The 22,775-nt window shown below is 41.9% G+C and overlaps 1 protein-coding gene across 2 annotated transcripts in view; it reads right to left on the minus strand.

Annotated features, from left to right (window-relative positions):
- The window catches only part of cdh19 (cadherin 19, type 2), a 62,761-nt gene that overhangs the window by 19,816 nt on the left and 20,170 nt on the right, over nt 1-22,775 (minus strand). For both annotated transcript variants that reach the window (XM_072451147.1, XM_072451149.1), the window contains exons 5-7: nt 13,687-13,806; nt 9,939-10,106; nt 3,144-3,334 (exon numbers count right to left, since the gene is read on the minus strand). In XM_072451147.1, the coding sequence (XP_072307248.1) occupies nt 3,144-3,334; nt 9,939-10,106; nt 13,687-13,806 (479 nt within the window). The remainder of the gene's footprint in view (nt 1-3,143; nt 3,335-9,938; nt 10,107-13,686; nt 13,807-22,775) is intronic.

Consider the following 22,775-nt stretch of genomic DNA (forward strand, 5'->3'; position numbering starts at 1 on the left):
TTTTATTTTAGTTGCAGTGTGTTGGTTTCATCATAAGTCAATTCAATATATATGGAGTTTAAAAACACAGGAGCATTTCGGTGTTCACCGACTGATGACATCATGCAGTGTAAAGAGTAAGCCGTTTGAGCTCTGAACAGAGAAACTTCTCAAACATGAGGCGTGAAACTTGCATGTAATGCCATGGGCCGCAGATAGATTTTTCATCTCCCAATGGGGGCCCACCAGAAAACGTTTGAGAAGATCCAGTGTATGGTGTTTTCCAGAACCAGAAGTAAAGCACTGCCCATTCAAATGATGAACATTCATGTTTCATGGATTATCTTATCTTATCACTAGAAAGACCTAGTTTGCCCACCCCTGGCCTACAGTGTCTGCGTGAAGTTGAAGACCCTCAATCAGCAGATCCCAAGTTCAAATCTCACAGAAGACAGTTGACAACTTAATAAAAAATACAACAATGCTTTGTTTGTTGTTATGTACTAGTTTATTGCACCATTTAGTTTCTGTTTTTTATTGATGACTGAACTGGACAGGTGCAGAAGGTGGGGGAGGGGCAGGTGTGAGAGCAGGCACAAGTGGGGGAGGGGCAGGTGTGTGAGAGCAGGCACAAGTGGGGGAGGGGCAGGTGTGTGAGAGCAGGCACAAGTGGGGGAGGGGCAGGTGTGTGAGAGCAGGCACAAGTGGGGGAGGGGCAGGTGTGTGAGAGCAGGCACAAGTGGGGGAGGGGCAGGTGTGTGAGAGCAGGCACAAGTGGGGGAGGGGCAGGTGTGTGAGAGCAGGCACAAGTGGGGGAGGGGCAGGTGTGTGAGAGCAGGAACAAGTGGGGGAGGGGCAGGTGTGTGAGAGCAGGCACAAGTGGGGGAGGGGCAGGTGTGAGAGGGTCAGCACTAGCACATAGACGTCATTGGAACGAAAGTTATCGTTGCGGAAGTTACAAAGTCCAATATGGCGGCCCTCGCGGCGGCCCCAATCACTTACGGTTAGAGACAAGGCTTCTCGCAACGGAAACCACTCAGATGTGTTGGCCTGGTGGTTAAGGACACGGCTTGTGGTGTAGGATATCATGGGTACGAATCCCTCATGCAGATAATTTTATTTCGAGATTAAACTTTTTAAATTTATAGATTGCAGTCTGCAGTTTTTTTTTATCCTAACTACTTAAAAAACTTAGGGTTAGGGGTTAGGGTTAAGGTTAGGGTTAACCCAAGAGAGAAAATTATTGCCTGAGCTGTAACAGCAGTATCGGTCTGGTCGCCGCCATGTTGGATTTGTCCCGATGTCGTCTATGTGCAAGTGCTGACCGGTGTGTGAGAGCAGGCACATGTGAGGGAGGGGCAGGTGTGAGAGAGCAGGCACAGGTGGGGGAGGGGCAGGTGTGTGAGAGCAGGCACAGGTGGGGGAGGGGCAGGGGCAGGTGAGAGCAGGCACAGGTGGGGGAGGGGCAGGTGTGAGAGAGCAGGCACAGGTGGGGGAGGGGCAGGGGCAGGTGAGAGCAGGCACAGGTGGGGGAGGGGCAGGTGTGAGAGAGCAGGCACAGGTGGGGGAGGGGCAGGTGTGTGAGAGCAGGCACAGGTGGGGGAGGGGCAGGTGTGTGAGAGCAGGCACAGGTGGGGGAGGGGCAGGTGTGTGAGAGCAGGCACAGGTGGGGGAGGGGCAGGTGTGTGAGAGCAGGCACAGGTGGGGGAGGGGCAGGTGTGTGAGAGCAGGCACAGGTGGGGGAGGGGCTGCACACCTGACTTTAATCTGAGGTGATTGCAGTCCTGAGTTCTCAGACTGAGGCACATAGCCAGTTTCCTTAATTTTTTTATTGATTTCTTTGGCCCTAAATCTTTATTGAACAGGGCAGTGTGAAATGGGGATGAGACGAGGGAAGGACATGCAACTGGATTAGACAATTTTGACTTTGTTTGCATCAAGCCAAGTCCTGCGCCTACGCACTGCGGATAAAGCCTCGACTGAGGACGTGCTCAGTGACTGTCTCAATGGGGAAATTGATCGATTGATTTGTGCACTATGTTATTAAAATACTGCCTGTATTTCTAACGTCTAATCATTAGAAACGCTGTGTTGTCCTCTAAATCAAGCTGCTGTCCAGTCAGGTTGTAAAAGCACATGTTAGAGAGCATAACATGAACGGGCCTCTGGACACGGTCAGCGCAGCTGCGGAAGACAACCAAGCTTGCTGCAGTACAGCCCAGTGGCCTTTAGTGGGCATTAAAAGACACAGAGCCTTCCAGCCAAGTGAGGGGGAAAGGCTTAATTACATATATTTGGGAACAATTCAAATATAGTTGCTACAGCGTAATTTTAGATTTATTGGTCAATCATTGCTTGCCTCGAATGCCCTGACCTCATGAAACGCATTGTAGCTGATGACAATAAAAAAGTTTGCACAAACTATTTCGTGTTATTTCAACAGTTTAAGAATTGTCTCTTGGCAAAGGTCTGTCTGGCTGCTCTGATTGGCTGTGGTAAAGATGTTCTATCCTCACAATTTGAGGTTTTTCGAGCTGCGACTCGACAAACAGTTGTAACACAATCACATTGTCCCCACAGACACGAGGAGATCCACCACAAATAATACTGCTCGACACACACCTCCCCAAACTTAACTTGGGCTTTATTTATACAACTTCAGCCACAAACTTAAGCAAGAAAGACAATAGTGCTTATCAAAGTATGCTATTAGGTGCTAGATGATGAAGGTTAGCTCTTCCATTCAGACAGATATTTTTAGTCGATAGTCTTTTACCAGCACTCAAATGAAGTACTTGTATGAGTGGCCAAATGTATTCACTGTTTAAACTTTGTCCAGTTGATATAATTCAATCTTATTTGACTATGAAACCAACCAGGACGATTGAGAGATTACACCGCATTTTAGCAGTTTACAATGCATTATTTATTTATTTTTTACAAGGCCAGCAAAGTCTTTTTTCTTTCTTTCTGATATCCCAATTGTTATTTCTACTTATTTTCTTGGCATCTACACCTCCTGCCTCCTCCTGCCATTTTCCAATCCAAACACTGACCACAGCAACATTAGACACCAAACCGTCCGACAACAAGCGCTAGAGAGAACTGCATTAGCGGGACTGAAAAGCAGCTGTTTCCGTGACCGGTCAGACGTGTCCGCCCACCTTGGCCAGCACCAGCACTCCCTCCTGCGTGTCTGGGTCTGTGTAGATGAGGAACGTTGCGCTCTCCTCCAGGTCATCCTCAAGGCTATAAGTCATTTCGGCGTTGATGCCCGTGTCTCCGTCCAGTGCCAGAATTCTGCCCACTGTAGTGCCCACCGCCGCGTTCTCCGCTACCGCAAATGTGTACAGGTCTGAGGAAGAATAGACAAATTCACAAGATTAAAGGTTGAATGGACGATTTTTTTTGGCACAAATCTAAGTCTTATTTCCTCGTGGCGTGGACTGCAGATTAGTCCTGCCACGTATCAATCATAAAACGCACCTACCGCTCACCTGCAGCCGCGTGCGGATCGTCCCCACGTTTCCCCACGTCTAAGCGCATGGATCTATCATAATATAGTTCCCTCAGTGTACGGGACAAAATGAAGACGGAGAAAGACAGTTCGAGCTGACGCAGAAGTGGACGGAAATCTACGGGAGACGAGAGATGCGATGCGATCCGTCGCGCTAATAAACAAACGCACGTGTGTGTTGTATCAGTCTTCCGCCTGCGTTCTCAAATTGCCGAAAAATCGTCCATTGCGCCTTTAAGATGAGTTCATGAAGGACAAAAAGAGAAAATATAGCACTGAAAAGGTGATTGGTCATCCACAAACAAGACAGCTCCGATTGGCTGTGAGGTCACGTCGACTGGCAAGAGAAGTAGGGCCTGGCTTGTCGTAGTTCTACCGATATGTCCACCTATATGTTACCTTTCTGTTGCTAATAGCGATGCTGCCAATAGGCTAATCTCAGCAGGCTTCTTTTTCCACTGTTGTCAGCAGTAGGTGACATATACATTTTAAGATAAGATAAGATGACATAAGATAGCCCTTATTTGTCCACACAACGGGGAAAGTTCGGAGTTACAACGCAAGTAGATACAGAAGTAAAAGAACAGACTTATAAACAAAACTGTTATAGACAAAACTTCTCATTCTTAATAAGGAATAGAGAGAAAAAAATAAAATAACATAAGACAAAAATAATAATATAGTGGCAAAGTAAACACTCTTATTTACAGCAGTTATATGCACATGAATATGACATTATTGCGTATGAATATGACATTATTGCACATGATTAAGTCAGTATTGTACATGATTATGTTTCCCTTATACCCTCAAAAGATGGTTTCCGTACATAAACATAAAACCAACACGAATTGACGATCCAAACAGAGTATTTGTCACGTTTTCATGGTACTTTTAGTGTCTTGTAACTTATGCCTTTCCAATGTGTTTTTTAACTGCAAATGGCAAATAAATTAAAGTAAAACATGATAGGGGAACTTTCTGTTTTAACATTGTATTAGTTGCTATTGGTGGCGCAGTTGTAACTTCAGCTGACGAAACCTCTGCCCATCATAACAGAGCAGTGAGTGCCACCTGCCACGAATTCACCAACATCTGGTCACTTTTGGCATGTGGCAACTCCGCGGCGCCAACTGCAATACGCGGAATTTCTGTGTCAACTGACAGCAATGATTGATTTATAGTTTACAGATACATTTTGAAGTATTCTTGGAAATCTTGTCAGCTGTGAAGACGTGCTGGAAGCCAGCAACACATAGTGACTATTTATGATAGAAAATGTGTTTGATTTAATTTATTCATACACAAAAAATTTAAGTGGGAACATATTTACTCCTTGAGGTAGATGGAAGATCAGAGTGTACCTTGCCTGGAAGATATCACATGGTCCAGATTTGAGTTTGATGGGGGAAATGGAAATACCCAGAAACCACAAGCACCACTCTTTGTAATTTGAGCAACGTTTTTATTGCTTTCCTACAATATTTATGGTGATGCAAGCTCTCATTACATTAAAGAACACATATTATGCATTATTTGTATTATTATTGGCCTGTAAACATGCTCTTGAGTACCTTTTACTTTTGACTATCATATTTTATAACAGAACAGAGGGACTTTTGTTCAATATATAATAGATACAATACATGTGCACCTTTTTGTGCACAACTGGCCAACATTTTCCCATCTATTTTTTGTTTTACATAGAAATTGATCTTTTGAGGGTTTAATGATTAATATAAATGACTCATTAATAATACTAACTACTTTAGTGTTTTATTCTGTTATTTTATATTGAAGCTCATGTATTTTGGGATGTGTTCATTTAGAAAAGGGTTGCCAAGGGATTATCTGCGCTAGTATTATCGTGTCAGTGGCATAAAGTAGTTTAAATATGATGTTGTTTATTGCAGTATTTTAATTTGCCCTTCAAATGTTGTTACAGTGACAGGCCTAGAATTACCATTTCCAACATGTTGTAATGAACCCAATTTGACTGCCGATGTTTTATGGACTTATGGATATCTTCCTTTTGAAGTCCCAAATCTAGCCATTTTTAAACAGTGTTTTTTTGAGGCGCAAAAAAGGAGCAGAGAAGATGTCCTCATAAACTGGATGAATGAAACAAGCGCAAATTAAGCCAAATACAACTCCAGGTATTTGTTTTGTGAGGAAACATTAGTTAAAAGTACAAAAAAAAAGTTCTATACTGTGCTATTTCATAAAAGCTTTGTTTAACTTGCTAATGTCATAAGATGGTTTCCTTTCTTCACCAGGATGAGCTTTTCCGGACACAAACTGCCTGTAAAACCAAACAATATCTTGTTAATTGGATGCAGAGCCCGTTTTAAGCCGTATAAATCCAGTCCTTGTGTGTCCCAGGCCGACATTGGCTTATGGTGTCCACAGAAATGTTCCAACATCATGAATAATCCACCCTGGAGACCTTTAACATCCTTATTACTGCTTTTGGGAGATAAAAAACGACTAATTTTCAAACTAATGAAATTCCCAAATCAAATTGGAAAATAACATTTAAATCACATCTTGTATTAATTAAGTGCGAAGTGTGGATTGCTAATAGCCAGTCAGATGAGAGTGCTTATGATTAGTGATAAGAAGAGGCAGAGATGGCGACGGAGGGTCAATTTGAGCAAATCCAGGATAAATCGAGGCAACTCTTCATAATCTTGCCCCAACTCGAGTAGGAGAGTAATGAGTGACACAATTTGGACGACCGCCGCCGCTCGAAGGGACTGGCTGCTATGCAACAGATGCTACCGCTGAAAAAAAAAATCATGCTCATTATCCTTTGGCATTTTGTGACAATCCCAAAGTGCAGAGTTTAAATGTAAGGATGGTAACGGATTGTTCGACGATATCGGCTCACAGGATATTCTGTGTCTGGAAAATATCTCACGACCTGCAAATGAAGAGTACAAAGACGTGCTTGTATATTGAAGAGTCAAGTGGGTTCGTGTCAAGTTTAATAACAGCAAGAGTTGAAGTTTCTAAGCAGCGTGGAACGACTAGGTTTCTAGTGAAGATGGATAGACTTTAGAAATACAGAAGAGCTTTATGAATTACCACTTGTGAACATATATCAGTGGGAGGAAAGCGCTTCGAGCACTGCATTAAAGAGGCCGGATTAGTGAAATGTAGATGGGGAAAAATAATAACCCAGGTAGAGGTGGGCATTAGATTGTATAATTAATAACACATTAAAGATTTGGAGCCGCTCTTTATCAAAACCAAAACGGAAAATGTCAAAAAAGTAAAATACAAACGGAACAAACCCCTTTGTACTTTTGTGGTATTTATTTAGAAAATGGACAGTGCATAATAATGAGCACATGATATGTAAATATGTTAGATTTTATATGGAGGGTTCAGTGTTCAAAAATGAATTGCTTAAATACACAATGTATTAATTATGTCATTAATAATTCAAATGGCACATTTAATTAATTAAAATGTGCAATAAATTAATTACATGTGCAATGAATAGTTTATATATGCGTCAATAAATAAGGAATAAAAAACATTTAAAGCTCATGTGCATATAACTGATCAAAATAGAGTGTTTATTTTACCATTATTATTAGTATTATCTTGTCCTACGTTAGCTGTTTCTATTTTATTTTATCTTTATTTTTCCCCTCCATTCCTTATTAGGAAATGAGAGGTTTTGTCTATAGGAGTTTTTGTTTATAAGAGTTCTTCTATTAAGAGTGCTTCATATAAGTTATCTGTCCTTTTCCTCTGTATCTACCTGCGTTGCAACAATGAAATTTCCCCATGTGCGGACAATAAAGGATTATCTTATCTTATCTTAACATTGAAAATACCTATTTAATAAATGTGTGATTTTATGGTGGGCACTGCTGTTACTGTGATAAATACACTTTTGAGCCCAGTGAAGTGTCCGAGCAGCACAAACATAACCAGAGTAGTGTGTGCAGCAGAGGCAGAGCAGCGGAACAGTGCAGGCTCCGGGTGTGAAGCAGGCTCCGGGTGTGAAGCAGGCTCCGGGTGTGAAGCGGGCCCCGGGTGTGAAGCGGGCCCCGGGTGTGAAGCAGGGTCCGGGTGTGAAGCGGGCCGCGGGAGAGAGGGCTAATATGTCTCTCCATACAGCCCAGGTTTGGTGCTCCACTCCCAATCAAACTGAACTCGGGACGTCGTCCATGGGGTTTGTTAGTTTACTACATTCACGTGTTTATGAGGAAATGGACTTGTAAATTGCGGCTGCCCCTCTCTTAAAGGGGGCAGCCCTCTCTTAAAGGGGGCAGCCCTCTCTTAAAGGGGGCAGCCCTCTCTTAAAGGGGGCAGGCCTCTCTTAAAGGGGGCAGCCCTCTCTTAAAGGGGGCAGGCCTCTCTTAAAGGGGGCAGGCCTCTCTTAAAGGGGCAGCCCTCTCTTAAAGGGGGCAGGCCTCTCTTAAAGGGGACAGCCCTCTCTTAAAGGGGGCAGGCCTCTATTAAAGGGGGCAGGCCTCTCTTAAAGAGGGCAGGCCTCTCTTAAAGAGGGCAGGCCTCTCTTAAAGGGGGCAGGCCTCTCTTAAAGAGGGCAGGCCTCTCTTAAAGGGGGCAGGCCTCTCTTAAAGAGGGCAGGCCTCTCTTAAAGGGGGCAGGCCTCTCTTAAAGAGGGCAGGCCTCTCTTAAAGGGGGCAGGCCTCTCTTAAAGAGGGCAGGCCTCTATTAAAGGGGGCAGGCCTCTCTTAAAGGGGGCAGGCCTCTCTTAAAGAGGGCAGGCCTCTCTTAAAGGGGGCAGGCCTCTCTTAAAGGGGGCAGCCGCAATGACCAGGCAGTGGAGTGGACGGTGGAGTGGACTATTATTACCACACACAAAAAAATGTCCATGGAAATTGCATTTAAAGGAACATTCCAGGCAAAGCAATAACAAAAATTACACAGCGCCCTTTTCATTTTTGCCATTATTGCCTATTCTTAAACTTCCAGGACTGTTTTTCATGAATATACAAGAGCGCTGGTGAAACGTTTAAATGCTCAAAAGGAGCTCCAAGCCTGTCTCACTTGTGCTTCATTGATTTTCCCATTGCCGCTTTATCAGTGCAGGCGACCTGGTTCATTTCCAAAGGTCACGACAAATGTTCTCTCATGTTTGAAAGATTAAATTCCTCCAGTAGGCGACACATGGACACGTGTACACTCCCCTTCATCTGCTTCTTCTCGCTCTCAATCTGCAACATTCTGCTTTTAATTCTGACTCCAGACCCCCTAATGAGACACAGTGTCCGCCCACCACCGCACTCTTATCACATACTTTATACTGTTGTCCTTCTGAGAGCGTTCTGTTGACCTTGGTCTTATGCAAAGTCTTTTTATTTATTAGAATGTTTTTACCGTGAGCAAATTAGATTTGAGCAGCACTCTTATATATATTATTATATACTATAGCACAGGGTACAATGCACAAGGTATATAAATGTATAAGATGGATTCGTATAGTCAAATTGGAGTTTAAAAAAGATGCCTTTTACAAAAAAACGTTAGTCAAAGCTCCTCAAAGTGTTAGTTATTACATATTAAAGAAAGATGTAAGAAAAGAAAGAAATTGTGCCAGACGTCAATCAAAATGTCATGTTTTCTACTAAATCATTCAACTCAAATAATTATACACTTTGCATATGTAACCTTTTCTGGTGTGTCTGCTAAATGCTTGTCCCCATGGGGATGTTATTGCGTTACAACATTACGGCATAAAGATGGTAACGTTTTCAAATCAAGAGGTTTCGACTTCCATCTGAAACACTAGACTTTGTATTGCTCTGCCCTGGGACGCTTTTGTTTACTTGTTAGACCAAGGTAAACAAAGGCAGGGTAGTTTGAGGGGAAAACTCCTTATTTTGTTAGGAGTCGTTGTACTTAATTTAATTTGCTTTTTTTTATATACCGTATTTTCCAGATTATAGTGTGAAAATACGAATAGTATCACAAATATGTCGGAGTATAAGTCGCACCCCGGCCAAACTATTAAAAAAAGGTGCGACTTATTTGTGATATTATTCATTATTTTCACACTGACAACCACAAGAGGGCGCTCTAGGCTCTAAGTGAAGAAGAAGAATCTGCACTTCCTCTTCCTCTGGAGTTTGCAGAGTTGTTTAGAAGTGACACTGAGGAAGAAGAATTCAATGGATTTAGTAAATTTCCCCAAAAATGCGACTTCTATGTGTTTTTTTCTTCTCTATTATGCGTCTTTTGGCTGTTTCGACTTATTGAACTGTTGGGATGTTGTTATAAACTTAATTCAGAATATGGCCCAAACCTATGCCTTATAAGAATATCCAGGATGTTTAGAGACGTCTCGGTCACCATAGTGCTGAGCTTCCGTTTGAAACTCACTCCTCGTCGGTGATGCAAACATTGGTGGCACACATTATGGCCCACATCATGTACAGCCCCATAAAGATAATGTACTCACGGTGCTGGAAGATGGGCCCGTTGTCGTTGACATCGCTCAAGCTGACAGCGACTGTGGTGGTGGCTGAGTATCCTCCGCTCAGGCCCAGCTTGTCCTTCACCTGCACCACCACCTGGTACTGCTCCCGGGCCTCGCGGTCCATGCTGGGCCACGACGTCACGATTATACCTGAGAACAAGAACAACAGACAAGAGGGTATTTTATGCAAATCAAATGAAATCAACTCACTGTGCGTTTGAAGTAAATGTATTAAGGTTGAGTTTAAGGTTAAGGTTAAGGTACACTTTACTGTCCCTGTGGGGAAAGTTGTCCTCTGCATTTGACCCATCCTTCACCCCGCCGTGCTGTGCTCAGGGATCCATCTGCAGACTTTGTGCTATGCTTGCTCTGGAACTTCACTGGAGGATTTTTACATACTGTGCATATTTTCGGTTGACTTTGGACATTATTTAATTAAATCAAGAAATTAAAATTAAAATTGCAATTGACAATTTAGTACTGGTAAACACATTTATTTGCCTAAAAAAATCTGATAAAATAATTCGGAGGGAACCACTGGTGTAGTATACAACCCATAGGATGTTATTGCTTTGCCTGAAATGTCCCACAGTGTGACATTAACATGCCTTCTTGCCTCTCCACAGACATGACTTATGTTGTTATGTGACATGACTCCTGTGAAATACTTTAGGCCAAGCGATAACTCTTGGGAGAGTGGTGGACCCTCCAACACAACACGTACTGCACCTTTAAGAGAATATATTAAGAAGTTCGTCCAAAGGCTCAATAGCTAAAAGACTGAAGTTGCCGTTAATCTATAAATAGTACCAACCATTGTCCTAATTGCAAGGTAAACAAGCTTAGCCTCTCAACCCACTATCATCATCATTCACATCGAGTAAGAGGAGGGAAAAGAACTCCGGAATGATCTTAACCCCAAAAAGTAAGTTTGATTCTCACACAAAGGCTTTCACACAGCAAATACACCTGAGCCTAGCCGAAGATAAACTGTACCGGAGAGTACATCAGCGCAGTAAAATAACAGCTCATATCTCTGCTGATTCTACCCATCAGTCATCTGTGTTCAGTTGGGGAAGGCATCTAGAGTCACCTCCTGTGTAAATACAGTACTAAATTGCAAAGATGAAATCGACTTGTAAAGTAATTTCCCTTGTTTTTGTTGCTGTTTGCAGATGCCAGGAGGCGGTGATAGCAAAGTTAGCAGTGATGAAAAGACAGTTCAAAGGGGAGAAGAGGATTTATGGCAGAGGTGGGGGTAAATCACCCATGTGCAAGACAAGTCCAAGTCACCAGGTCACAAAGGTCAAGTAAATCAAGTCAAGTCATCGTGCTTGAAGTGTTGCCTAATCTTCCTGTACTGCAGTATTTATGTTCAGGGCCACACAGATAATTCAACTTTTAAAGGAAGATAAATGGAAGCAAAATCCATCAGATCTTAGTGAATCTGTTGACATGGAAGGAGGAATTTATGCTTTGATTCCACCAGCGTCAGATGTTGGAAGCTGAGCAGAGCAGGGCCTGGTTAGGACTTGGTGCTTCTGTCAGTCATAATATTCGTTCAACACATGGTGGTGGTAAGCTTTTATTGTTGCCACAGCTGCCCTGGGGTAGACTAACAGAAGCAAGGCTGCCCAATCTGCACCATCCGCCCCTCCAACCTCCATCAACCATTCACGCACACAATGACAGAACTTGGTCCGAGCGGGAAGTGAAATAATGTAAGACAGAAACTTCCTCCTTCTCCCAGAAGAAAAAAACAAAACAGAACTTTTAGACATGGGACACTTGTCTGCACAGCCTCAGGGACGACTACAGTCAAATCAATTTAATTTGATTGAAAGTCAGTCAGTGATCTCCTACAAAGCCCCGGCCCCTGTATCTAATCCATCTTTGCTGAACCTCTGAGTGGATTGTGGTTCCAGATATGAAATGCCTTGAGCGTGACCATTCACAGAGCCCCGTGGCCATCCCCATCGTGAAACACCTCACTTTTATTAAAAAATGTGTTACGTTAAGTAGCCTTGAGTTTGAGTATTTTTACATGGCTTAGCAACGCTTCTAATTACATGAAGTCTGTGTCATGTTCTTTAAAGCTCGTGCACCGCTCTGAGCTCGCCACTTGCTCGCCACAAACGTGCACCGTCCCTTTGTTCCTTTTTTTCTTTTCTTTTGTTCTCTACTACGCATCAATCTACAGAATCACCACACGCTCATTTTAGAGCATACATTGCTCCTTCAGTGTCTTTTGTCCGCACTCTCGGCGTTTCCCTCCGCAATGACTACGATGAAGTCAAATCAGCATCAAGGCATAATGAGCTCACGCCTGACACTTATTGGCCAACAGTAGGTTTGGGACGTGTTCTAAAGCCACTTGGAGTTTGCGCATGACCTAAAAATGCATTTACGCGCTGGTACCAGTCCACAACAAGAAGAACTTTTGAGCAGCTGTCAGAACTGGTGGTTTTAAAACAGTTTAAAAACTCTGCTCCTGATGTTGTGGCTCCTCAGATTTGTGAACAGAAATCATTTTCAGCCTCTGCTGCTCTGGTAGATGATTAAGTCCTTACACACAAGACTAATTTTTTTCTCTGAGGGGTGTCCCCGCTCGAGCACCAGGCCTAGTGAAGCTGGCCGTGTTTGTAATACTGATAATGTGGTGAACATGGTCGCTGGGAAACACAGAGACTTCTCTCCACTCGTTCCCTGAGTTTCATCATTCGGCTCTTCCTGAGGGCTGACGTTTGCACTCTGTTTTGGCTGTAATAGTTGAAATTAGCCTGTAAAATCAAAGTCATTTGGCTCAAGTCGCAGTCAAGTCTCGAGTCACAAAGGGTAAGTCCTAAGTCAGGTCAAGTCTTTGTGGTACACAGTCAAGTACATCACAAGTCATGTGACTCGAGTCTCCCACCTCTGCTTCATGGTCAGGATATGTCTGTTGAATATTAAATAAAAAATAAACAACAAACAGTAATGAGCTAAATAGTAATAAATACATTAATTTATTGCTAATTGAATGCTAATAGAAGCACGATGGCAAGAAGGTTCAGGCTGCAGCATATTTGAGTGGAGCTCCACTAGCTCCGCACTCAGTTCTGTCTCATACTGACCTGGTTAAGCTGAGTAAGGTTAGAGGTTGGTGTCGGGGTTGGACATTTTTAACTATTGTAAAATAATAAATTGTCGTAACTAAAAAAAAAGTTTGCCCCGGATGTGACGGCGTGGATCTGCACTCTGAGGGTGAACCTCCACTGCACACAACGGCTGCTTCTAGACTTAATGATGACGAGCACGTTCGCCTCACAGCAAGAAAGCCCAGGCTTTTCTGTGTGGAGTTTGTATGTTTCTCCTGCTGATGTCCTGACGAAGACGAGCTCAGGATCTGGTGATGGGTCCCTTTCCCCAGCAGCATTGAAGGATGCGTCAAATACACAGCACATCATTTTCCTAAAGGGACAACCTAAACCTAAATATAAAAGTACCGCAGGGCCCAGCTTTTTGATTCCAACTTATATTATTTTTAACTATATAAACAAGTGCAATGTTTATTTCCCCTGCATGGATGTGTCATTATTATTCCCCTTGTTATTCGGAGGCACTTGTTGTCAACACAAACATCATTTAGGCCCAATCAGCGCTGCAGTGAGCGCCGCTGCAGTGCCAAACACTGGCATGGTGCTTTCACTGATTGCTCTTGAATGACTTCATGATCAGAGGCGCTCTCTCTCACCCGTCTTGGGCTCCACAGAGAAGTATGGCTCCCCCTGCAGGATGGAGTAGATGAGCTTGGCGTTGTTTTCATACATGGGGTCATCTGCATCAGTAGCGGTCACCTGCACCACCGTGGTCCCTGCAACGCACAGGTCAGTTCAGTTAAATATGTTGTATGGATGAGATCCTCTGCTAATATCATGACAAAATAAGTCTTAGCTTTAAAGTGGACAACTTTTCAACACGCTTTTCATCACCATGGGATTAATATTTCACATTTTTATATTTTTTTATTTTCAGTTTTTATCCAAACACAACACAAAATGAGAGTGAAAATTAAAATAATGAAGTATTCATCTACGAAACATGAATACAAACTAAAGCATGACACAATTCAATTCAATTAAAAGTCCCATTTTGTCCAAAGTCTGTCAAAGTTGTCCATTTCGAAGTCCAAGCGTGTAAACAGAATGATTGAAACAAGCATGAATGAAGCTAAATACAACTCTAGGTTTGTTTTTCATCCAAAAATAACAACATAACATGGTACATTTTGCATATTGAATTATTGAATAATATATGCTTTTGAAATATTGTGGTAGAAGTACATCAATACCACAAACTGTCCACCAACAGGAAGAGCGTCAAAAAGAAGTAATTAATTTTCATCCATATTAATATGACTGAAATCAGCATTCTTATAATACAGTGGTGATACGGATAAGCAGTCGACCTTAAAGTGTCGGGTCACCGGTTCAAACCTCTTTCAAGGCTTAACAATTATTGAAGATTATAATTAATATTTAAAGATGTTTCATGACCACATAACACCTAAATATGAATGAATTAAAAAGAGTTACAGTATAGTCACGTTGTTTGACCTTTGCTGTAGAAGCGAGCACAATCCATAAAAAACTAATTTAGCATTTAATATTTAATACAATATATACAGCACTTCGTATAGGTTCGTGCTTGAAGTACGTGCCATATATACAGTAGGGAATGATAATTTTGACTTTTAATATTCTATACTGAAAGGAATGATTTACGAGTTGTGAGAACATTTCTGTCTGATCCATCCTGAGTTTGTGGTAGTGACGTGCTCCTGTCTTTCCTGTGATGTGTTATTTAATACCACTCTTCTGTTTTATGTGTTTCATGTGGTTGTGGTCTGTGGTCTGTGTGCTTGTGCTTATAATGTGTTCTGTGTTCTAGCCTGTGGCTAATATCTGGCATATGTAGTATATTGACATATGTAGCATATTGACATAGCATTATGTCCATTAATAGGCACGGCGCCTTTTCTAAATAAAATACAAATAATAATTAAAGCCGCAAGCGGCATCCAACGGCCCTCGCGGGCCGCCGGCCTTCCGACTCAGCGCTTTCGACTTGATAAAGATGGCGCCCTTATTGTGTTGAATTAAAAAAGAACTTGACAGACGGCAACACAATTGACATGGCCAATCCAGTGCAAATGAACACAAGTGTCAGTCAAATTTGCTGCGCCGCCGCACAGAGACCGTAGCACTTGGAATAAAAATATGGATAACTTTTGATGCCGCGCTTGTGTAGATGATATTTCCCAAAGTAAAGCTTGATCGAGCTATTGCCCACGGAGGAGTTTGTTAAAGTGTGAAGCGTAAATGTGAACATTTCAAGGATTTGGCGTTTTTCCCATTTGTGACAGTATATTTGCAGCTCCACGGCACAGAGACCGTAACACTTAGAATCAAAATATGAATAACTTTTGATGCCCCGTTTGTGTAGATGATTCTCCCCAAATATGAGCTTGATCGGACAATCGCCCTAGGAGGAGTTCATTAAAGTGTGAAGCGTAAAAATGTGGTCATTTTAGAGATTTCGCTGTTTTCCCATTTCTGATATATATTTGCGGGTCCGCCACACAGAGACCGTAGCACTTAGAATCAAAATATGGATATGTTTTGATGCCCCGCTTGTGTAGATGATTTTCTCCAAATATGAGCTTGATCGGGCAATCGCCCTAGGAGGAGTTCGTTAAAGTGTGAAGCGTAAAAATGTGGTGATTTGAGCGATTCTACGATTTTCCCATAAGGATAACATGGGATGTTTCTGTCAACGCTACGGTTACGCCGTACAAAATATGACTTTGGCTCTCATACTTTTATGATCAGGATGGCAAATTAGAATTTTGTTCAAAATATCATGTCATTTGGAAAAACTCTATTGTTTATAGGCCACTCTGAAGGCCAAATAGTCAGAATTCTGGGAAACGTTTGCGGCTCCGTCGCACAAAGACCGTAAAAGTTATCCTTAAAATTTGGATAACTTTAGATACACCACTTGTCTAGAGGACGTACACCGATTTTGAGGTTGGTGGGCAAAACGCACTAGGAGGACTTCGTTAAAGTGTAAAACATAAAAATGTGGTAATTTGAGAGATTTTGTGGTTTTCCCATAGGGATAACATGGGAGGTTTCTGTCATCGCTACGACTACGGCGTAAAAATTTAGGCATTTTTGTGATTGGCTTTTGTGATCGGGACGGCAAAATAGAATTTTGGGTAAAGTTTAGACAATTTTGGTAAAACTAATTTTTGACCTTCAATGTTAATTTAAAGGTCACTCTGTAGGGGGCGCTATCACTGCCATTTCAATTTTGTCAGCCTAAACTGGTCCAAACTAGAAAGTTTAACAACTGATTCAAATTTGGTCCTAATCGGACTGGTTTTGATCAAATGGGAGCAATTTTTAGATCTGCAATATTCCAAAATAAGTTGTCCAACTTTGCGGCTGCGCCGCACACAGACCGTAAAAGGTATCTCAAAAAATTGAATAACTTTAGATGCCCCACTTGTCCAGAGGACGTACGCCGATTTTGAAGTCGGTGGGCAAAACGCCCTAGGAGGAGTTCGTCAAAGTTTGACGTGAACAAAATGACTAACACAGCGTATTTTCATTTTCAAAGGAAGATGGCGGCCATAGGGTAAGTCTGGGGGCGTGGCCACAATGATTTTTTTTGTTCGTCCTCACGAGAGGAATGCGTGTCCCGAATTTCGTAGCTTTACGCCAAAGTTGACCTCGGGGCGTCTCCCATAGGCGCAATGTATTTTGACTTTTGTCGGTGGCGCTGTCGCGCCATTTTTTAACGAAAAAAAAAATGGCCCAGAAAAAATCAAATTTTTCGCCGATTCTGAATTTTGGGCAAAGTTTGGTGAGTTTTTGAGCATGTTCAGGGGGTCAAATTAGAGATCAAAAAGCAGAAGAACAAGAAAAATAAAAATAATTAAAGCCGCAAGCGGCATCCAACGGCCCTCGCGGGCCGCCGGCCTTCCGACTCTGCGCTTTCGACTTGATAAAGATGGCGCCCTTATTGTGTGTTGAATAAAAAAAGAACTTGACAGACGGCGACACATTGGACATGGCCAATCCAGTGCAAATGAACACAAGTGTCAGTCAAATTTGCTGCGCCGCCGCACAGAGACCGTAGCACTTGGAATAAAAATATGGATAACTTTTGATGCCGCGCTTGTGTAGATAATTTTTCCCAAAGTAAAGCTTGATCGAGCTATTGCCCACGGAGGAGTTTGTTAAAGTGTGAAGCGTAAATGTGAACATTTCAAGGATTTGGCGTTTTTCCCATTTGTGACAGTATATTTGCAGCTCCACGGCACAGAGACCGTACCACTTAAAATCAAAATATGGATAACTTTTGATGCCCCGTTTGTGTAGATGATTTTCCCCAAATATGAGCTTGATCGGGCAATCGGCCTAGGAGGAGTTCGTTAAAGTGTGAAGCGTAAAAATGTGGTGATTTTAGAGATTTCGCTGTTTTCCCATTTCTGACAATATTTGCGGGTCCGCCACACAGAGACCGTAGCACTTAGAATCAAAATATGGGTAAGTTTTGATGCCCCGCTTGTGTAGATGATATTCTCCAAATATGAACTTGATCGGACAATCGCCCTAGGAGGAGTTTGTTAAAGTGTGAAGCGTAAAAATGTGGTGATTTGAGCGATTCTACGATTTTCCCATAAGGATAACATGGGATGTTTCTGTCAACGCTACGGTTACGCCGTACAAAATATGACTTTGGCTCTCATACTTGTATGATCAGGATGGCAAATTAGAATTTCGTTCAAAATATCATGTCATTTGGAAAAACTCTATTGTTTATAGGCCACTCTGAAGGCCAAATAGTCAGAATTCTGGGAAACGTTTGCGGCTCCGTCGCACAAAGACCGTAAAAGTTATCCTTAAAATTTGGATAACTTTAGATACACCACTTGTCTAGAGGACGTACACCGATTTTGAGGTTGGTGGGCAAAACGCACTAGGAGGACTTTGTTAAAGTGTAAAACATAAAAATGTGGTAATTTGAGAGATTTTGTGGTTTTCCCATAGGGATAACATGGGAGGTTTCTGTCATCGCTACGACTACGGCGTAAAAATTTAGGCATTTTTGTGATTGGCTTTTGTGATCGGGACGGCAAAATAGAATTTTGGGTAAAGTTTAGACAATTTTGGTAAAACTAATTTTTGACCTTCAATGTTAATTTAAAGGTCACTCTGTAGGGGGCGCTATCACTGCCATTTCAATTTTGTCAGCCTAAACTGGTCCAAACTAGAAAGTTTAACAACTGATTCAAATTTGGTCCTAATCGGACTGGTTTTGATCAAATGGGAGCAATTTTTAGACCTGCAATATTCCAAAATAAGTTGTCCAACTTTGCGGCTGCGCCGCACACAGACCGTAAAAGGTATCTCAAAAAATTGAATAACTTTAGATGCCCCACTTGTCCAGAGGACGTACGCCGATTTTGAAGTCGGTGGGCAAAACGCCCTAGGAGGAGTTCGTCAAAGTTTGACGTAAACAAAATGGCTAACTCAGCTTGTTTTCATTTTCAAAGGAAGATGGCGGCCATAGGGTAAGTTTGGGGGCGTGGCCACAATGATTTTTTTTGTTTATCCTCACGAGAGGAATGCGTGTCCCGAATTTCGTAGCTTTACGCCAAAGTTGACCTCGGGGCGTCTCCCATAGGCGCAATGTATTTTGACTTTTGTCGGTGGCGCTGTCGCGCCATTTTTTAACGAAAAAAAAAATGGCCCAGAAAAAATCAAATTTTTCGCCGATTCTGAATTTTGGGCAAAGTTTGGTGAGTTTTTGAGCATGTTCAGGGGGTCAAATTAGAGATCAAAAAGCAGAAGAACAAGAAAAATAAACATAATAATATTTTTAGCAAAAACAATATAGCCGTTTCCACTATAACAACAAATTATACATCGTTTGAAAGCTCTAAGCCTTCCCGATGCCGCCATGGGGTGGAATCATCATTACGAGCGCTTACGCGCTTGTCACTCCCTATTCCGTCAGGATGCCCCGCCCACTCCCCATAGACTTCCATTAATTTGAGCAGATACAAGCATGGCCCATGCCTGCGGCATGGATTCTCGCGTACGGGACGATGCCAGGAGGGTTTTTGGAGGAATGCAGCGCTTCGCGCTGCTGTTGTCAACAATTAGTGAATGGGCTACGCCCATTCACTAATTGTTGACTATTTCTGTCATAGCAGGAGTAAGTATGCATGATCCATGCCTTCGGCATGGGCTAGTTCACTGTACTTGCCAGGGGCGACGGGGTACCAAACATGCGGGCTGCGCCCGCATGTTTGGTCAGACAGTTGCAACGCTGCCTTCGGCAGCGTTGCGGGAGCAATAGGCCCTCCGCCCTGCTGGGGCTCGGGCCTAATAATTAATTAAATTTAACTCTGTGTGTAAAAGACTATTTATTCTTACAGGAGCAATTGTGACAGTTGAACTTTCTTCACCTCATGTAAACTTGCACAATGTTTAATGATTAAATCAATAGAACCCAACAGTGACTGCCCACCTCTGGTTCCGGACGTAAAATACCTATTAATTTCACCAAAATGAATGGGAAATTTACTTCTGGAACTGGAGGAGGCTTTGATGTGAGCAAGAATGTACAGCTCCACAGAGTTAATTTATTCAGGCCCATTTTGTTTTAATCAATCAACACAAGGAGTCATACATAAGAAGCCATTTGTAAATGTGTAATCAATAAAACATTACATTTTCTATTTGTTCAAGTATACACAAGAAATAATGTAAGATAACAAAATGGTACAAAATGTTAACACAAATAAACCAATAAATATCACTTACCCTTTGGTTTATTTTCTGCCCCTTTTGTTATTGATCATATTACATTTTCCAAAAAGAACTTGAATAATCGCTCATAACCCTAACCCTGTCAGGCAATCTTCAGACAGCCCCCTGTCAGGTTGGGGTCTTTACATCACAGAGAGCGCCGCCTTCTTCTGTTAGCTCAGTGTTAGCTGAGTTTCATTAGGATTCAGAGCTCCATGATCCTTCGGAGAGGATTTGAGACACAGTTTGAATTGAGAAAGGTGTAGTTGAAACAGCAGGTGGTCGTCATGCTGACACGTCCTTTCATGAGATGCTCCGTAGATGAAGCTCAAGTTACTTAAGGCTTTACGTATAGTTTAAACCATCTTCCCTCTGTATCTGTGTCCGAATGTAAATATGGGCATTGTTCACTGCAGCAGGGAAAGAGGGAAATTGAATATACAATCATTATGTGTCCGTCCCAGTGGGGAGTTTATTTCTGTATTTAGTGGAGTGAGGAGGTGTCCAGGTGAGCGTGACGGAGCCTCCAGCCCCACGCTGCACCCACCTACCTCCCCCACCCTCACCCCACCTGCAGGCACTTGTTCTCTGTCACCTTTCTTCATCTCTGCCCCGGCCCAACTCACAAACACTCACCTTGGCTTTGTCGTTTAACAAACGCTCCACTCGGCTGTGTCACGGTTTTTTAAGAGGATTCATTAAACAAGTGTGAATGAAGCTAAATTAACCCTCCAGATAAGTTTTTGATGAGGGAACAATGATATATGGTTTAAAGCTAAAAATAATAATACTTTTTTTTTTTAATTGTATAATATGTGTCCTTTAAAAACCTGGTCACCAAAGCTAAACAATAACTAATAATAAACAATGAATGAAAAAACTGCATTCTAAATACTGTATTTATAAAAATGCTAAACTGAAAAGTGAATTTTTGCTTCTTCTTTTTTTTGCTTATGCCTGTGACTTATGATTTAATGAAAAAAAAAAAAAAAAAAAAAACTAAACACTAAAAAAAACAGATCAAATTGTAGCAGAATCAAGGCCAAACAGAACTGAAGAGAGAACTGACCCTTTGAGCTGGAGGATATGAGCAAGGTTAGAAAGTAACAATATGACAATAACAAGTAATAACTGCTTTGTGTCTGCTGGCAATCTGTTTCAATTGTGTTAGGAATATAATACATCTTTTATCACCAAAATATAAAGCCTGATAACTTTAGATAGAAATATACAATTGGAGTGGGGCCGTTTCTACTCTGTTTTCAGCAATGTTCTTTCATAACTACATTCTGGACTAAAGTGATGTCAGTTTTAAGAGGTTCTGAGGCTCATAAGTGCCTATAACTTCAGGAAACCGCTCTTAAACGCAAACAGTTCCTATAGATGTTTTCAATGTACTCATGGTTGGACTTATAATAGCATCAAGCATTATCCTGAGACACTCGAAGACCACTTTACGTCCTGAGCTGAAAAATGTGATCAAATCGATGGCAGAGACTGTTGTTGTCTTTGAGTTTGTTAGACTCACAGGAAACAAAGACTCTGCCAGGGATTTGTTTGTTTGGAACTTCAATCTCAAGACAACTTAAAACGGGTCAAATTGCACATTATTCACAAGGAAACACTTGTTGTTGGAGAAACCGTGGCTGTCAAGCGGCTCATCAGTAGCACATGTTTTGGGACCGTCCTGTTGTCCATGGTTACTGGACTGAGATGAATGAGTCACTAAAACCGACTTGACTTTAAAGGTCCCATAACATGCAAAATCGACTTTTCAGAGCTTTTAACTTTCTTACATTGCTATTTGTGCTTCATATATGTACCCAGAGTGTTTTTTTGATTGATTCCCGCAGTTTTTAGCTATATTACAGACTATATCCTTTCCTCGGATCTGCAAACTGACGGGCGGTGGGGCAAGACCGCGTCATAAGGGCAAGCACGCGTCATTATCCCCCCTAAGCTTACAGCACACAGCTGTGGGGCCTACGTCACGGGTGGGCGGGGCACACACGCGCTCTGAGACTACGTCATGGGTTGGGCGGGGGAGCCAGATCGCTCTTCGCAAGGGTGGGGGCGAATATCAAACCAAGCCGTTTGCATTTCCGGGTTGGTGAGGTCTGGGTGATATTTCTTAACTATTATGTTAAGGGTGTTGCACAACACTTATTATTATCAATTATACACTTAGGATAGACTACGAAACGTGAAAAAAAGTATGTTATGGCACCTTTAAAGCAATGTGTCTCAGATGTACAACTCCAACAGTGGAGTCGGTAGATGGATACCTATGGAATGTACTGTTACTTTAAAAAGCAACAGTATGACAAGGAGGTGGATGATGGCGTCATTGGAGCTGTTAAACTGTGACCTGTTTGTCCTGTTTGGTTTGGATTGTCAGCGCTTTTGTTTGTTCTGTTTAGTTATAAAACAATACAATTTTTTTTTTTAAATGTGCATGAAAAATGTGTTCCAATGTCCGTGCGCAAGAGCCTGGGGCAGATTTGTGGCTGCTATTCCACCCTTATACGTATAAGTGTCTTGCCCAAAGACATAACAACAGTGAGTTGGCAAAATTACTTGCATATTATTCCTCAAATCAAAGCAGTTTTCAAGGTTTAAAATAGTTATTGTCAGTCTTTACTACATGTTTGTCCTCAATCCCTCCCCTTTAAGAGTCAAATACGTTATGACTTATTACTGTATTTCCCAAGGAGATTATCATACATTTAAATAACAAAAACACTGCCATTTCAATTTAAGTCCACTATTTATATATACTATTATATATATATTTTTTCCATTGATTTCAGTCATCATTATAAGTCATACATTTATATATTTGACAAAAACTGTGGTCTATAGCGAACAGCTTAAATCAGAAACATAATTTCCTGTAAGACATTAAAGTCAAAGAAAATATACAGCCTGACATTTTATTACTGAATATATATTACAA

This window comes from Eucyclogobius newberryi, unplaced genomic scaffold (assembly GCF_026437365.1).
Source record: "Eucyclogobius newberryi isolate DKJ021-1_F unplaced genomic scaffold, fEucNew1.0.hap1 SCAF_18, whole genome shotgun sequence".
Classification (NCBI taxonomy): Eukaryota; Metazoa; Chordata; class Actinopteri; order Gobiiformes; family Gobiidae; genus Eucyclogobius; species Eucyclogobius newberryi.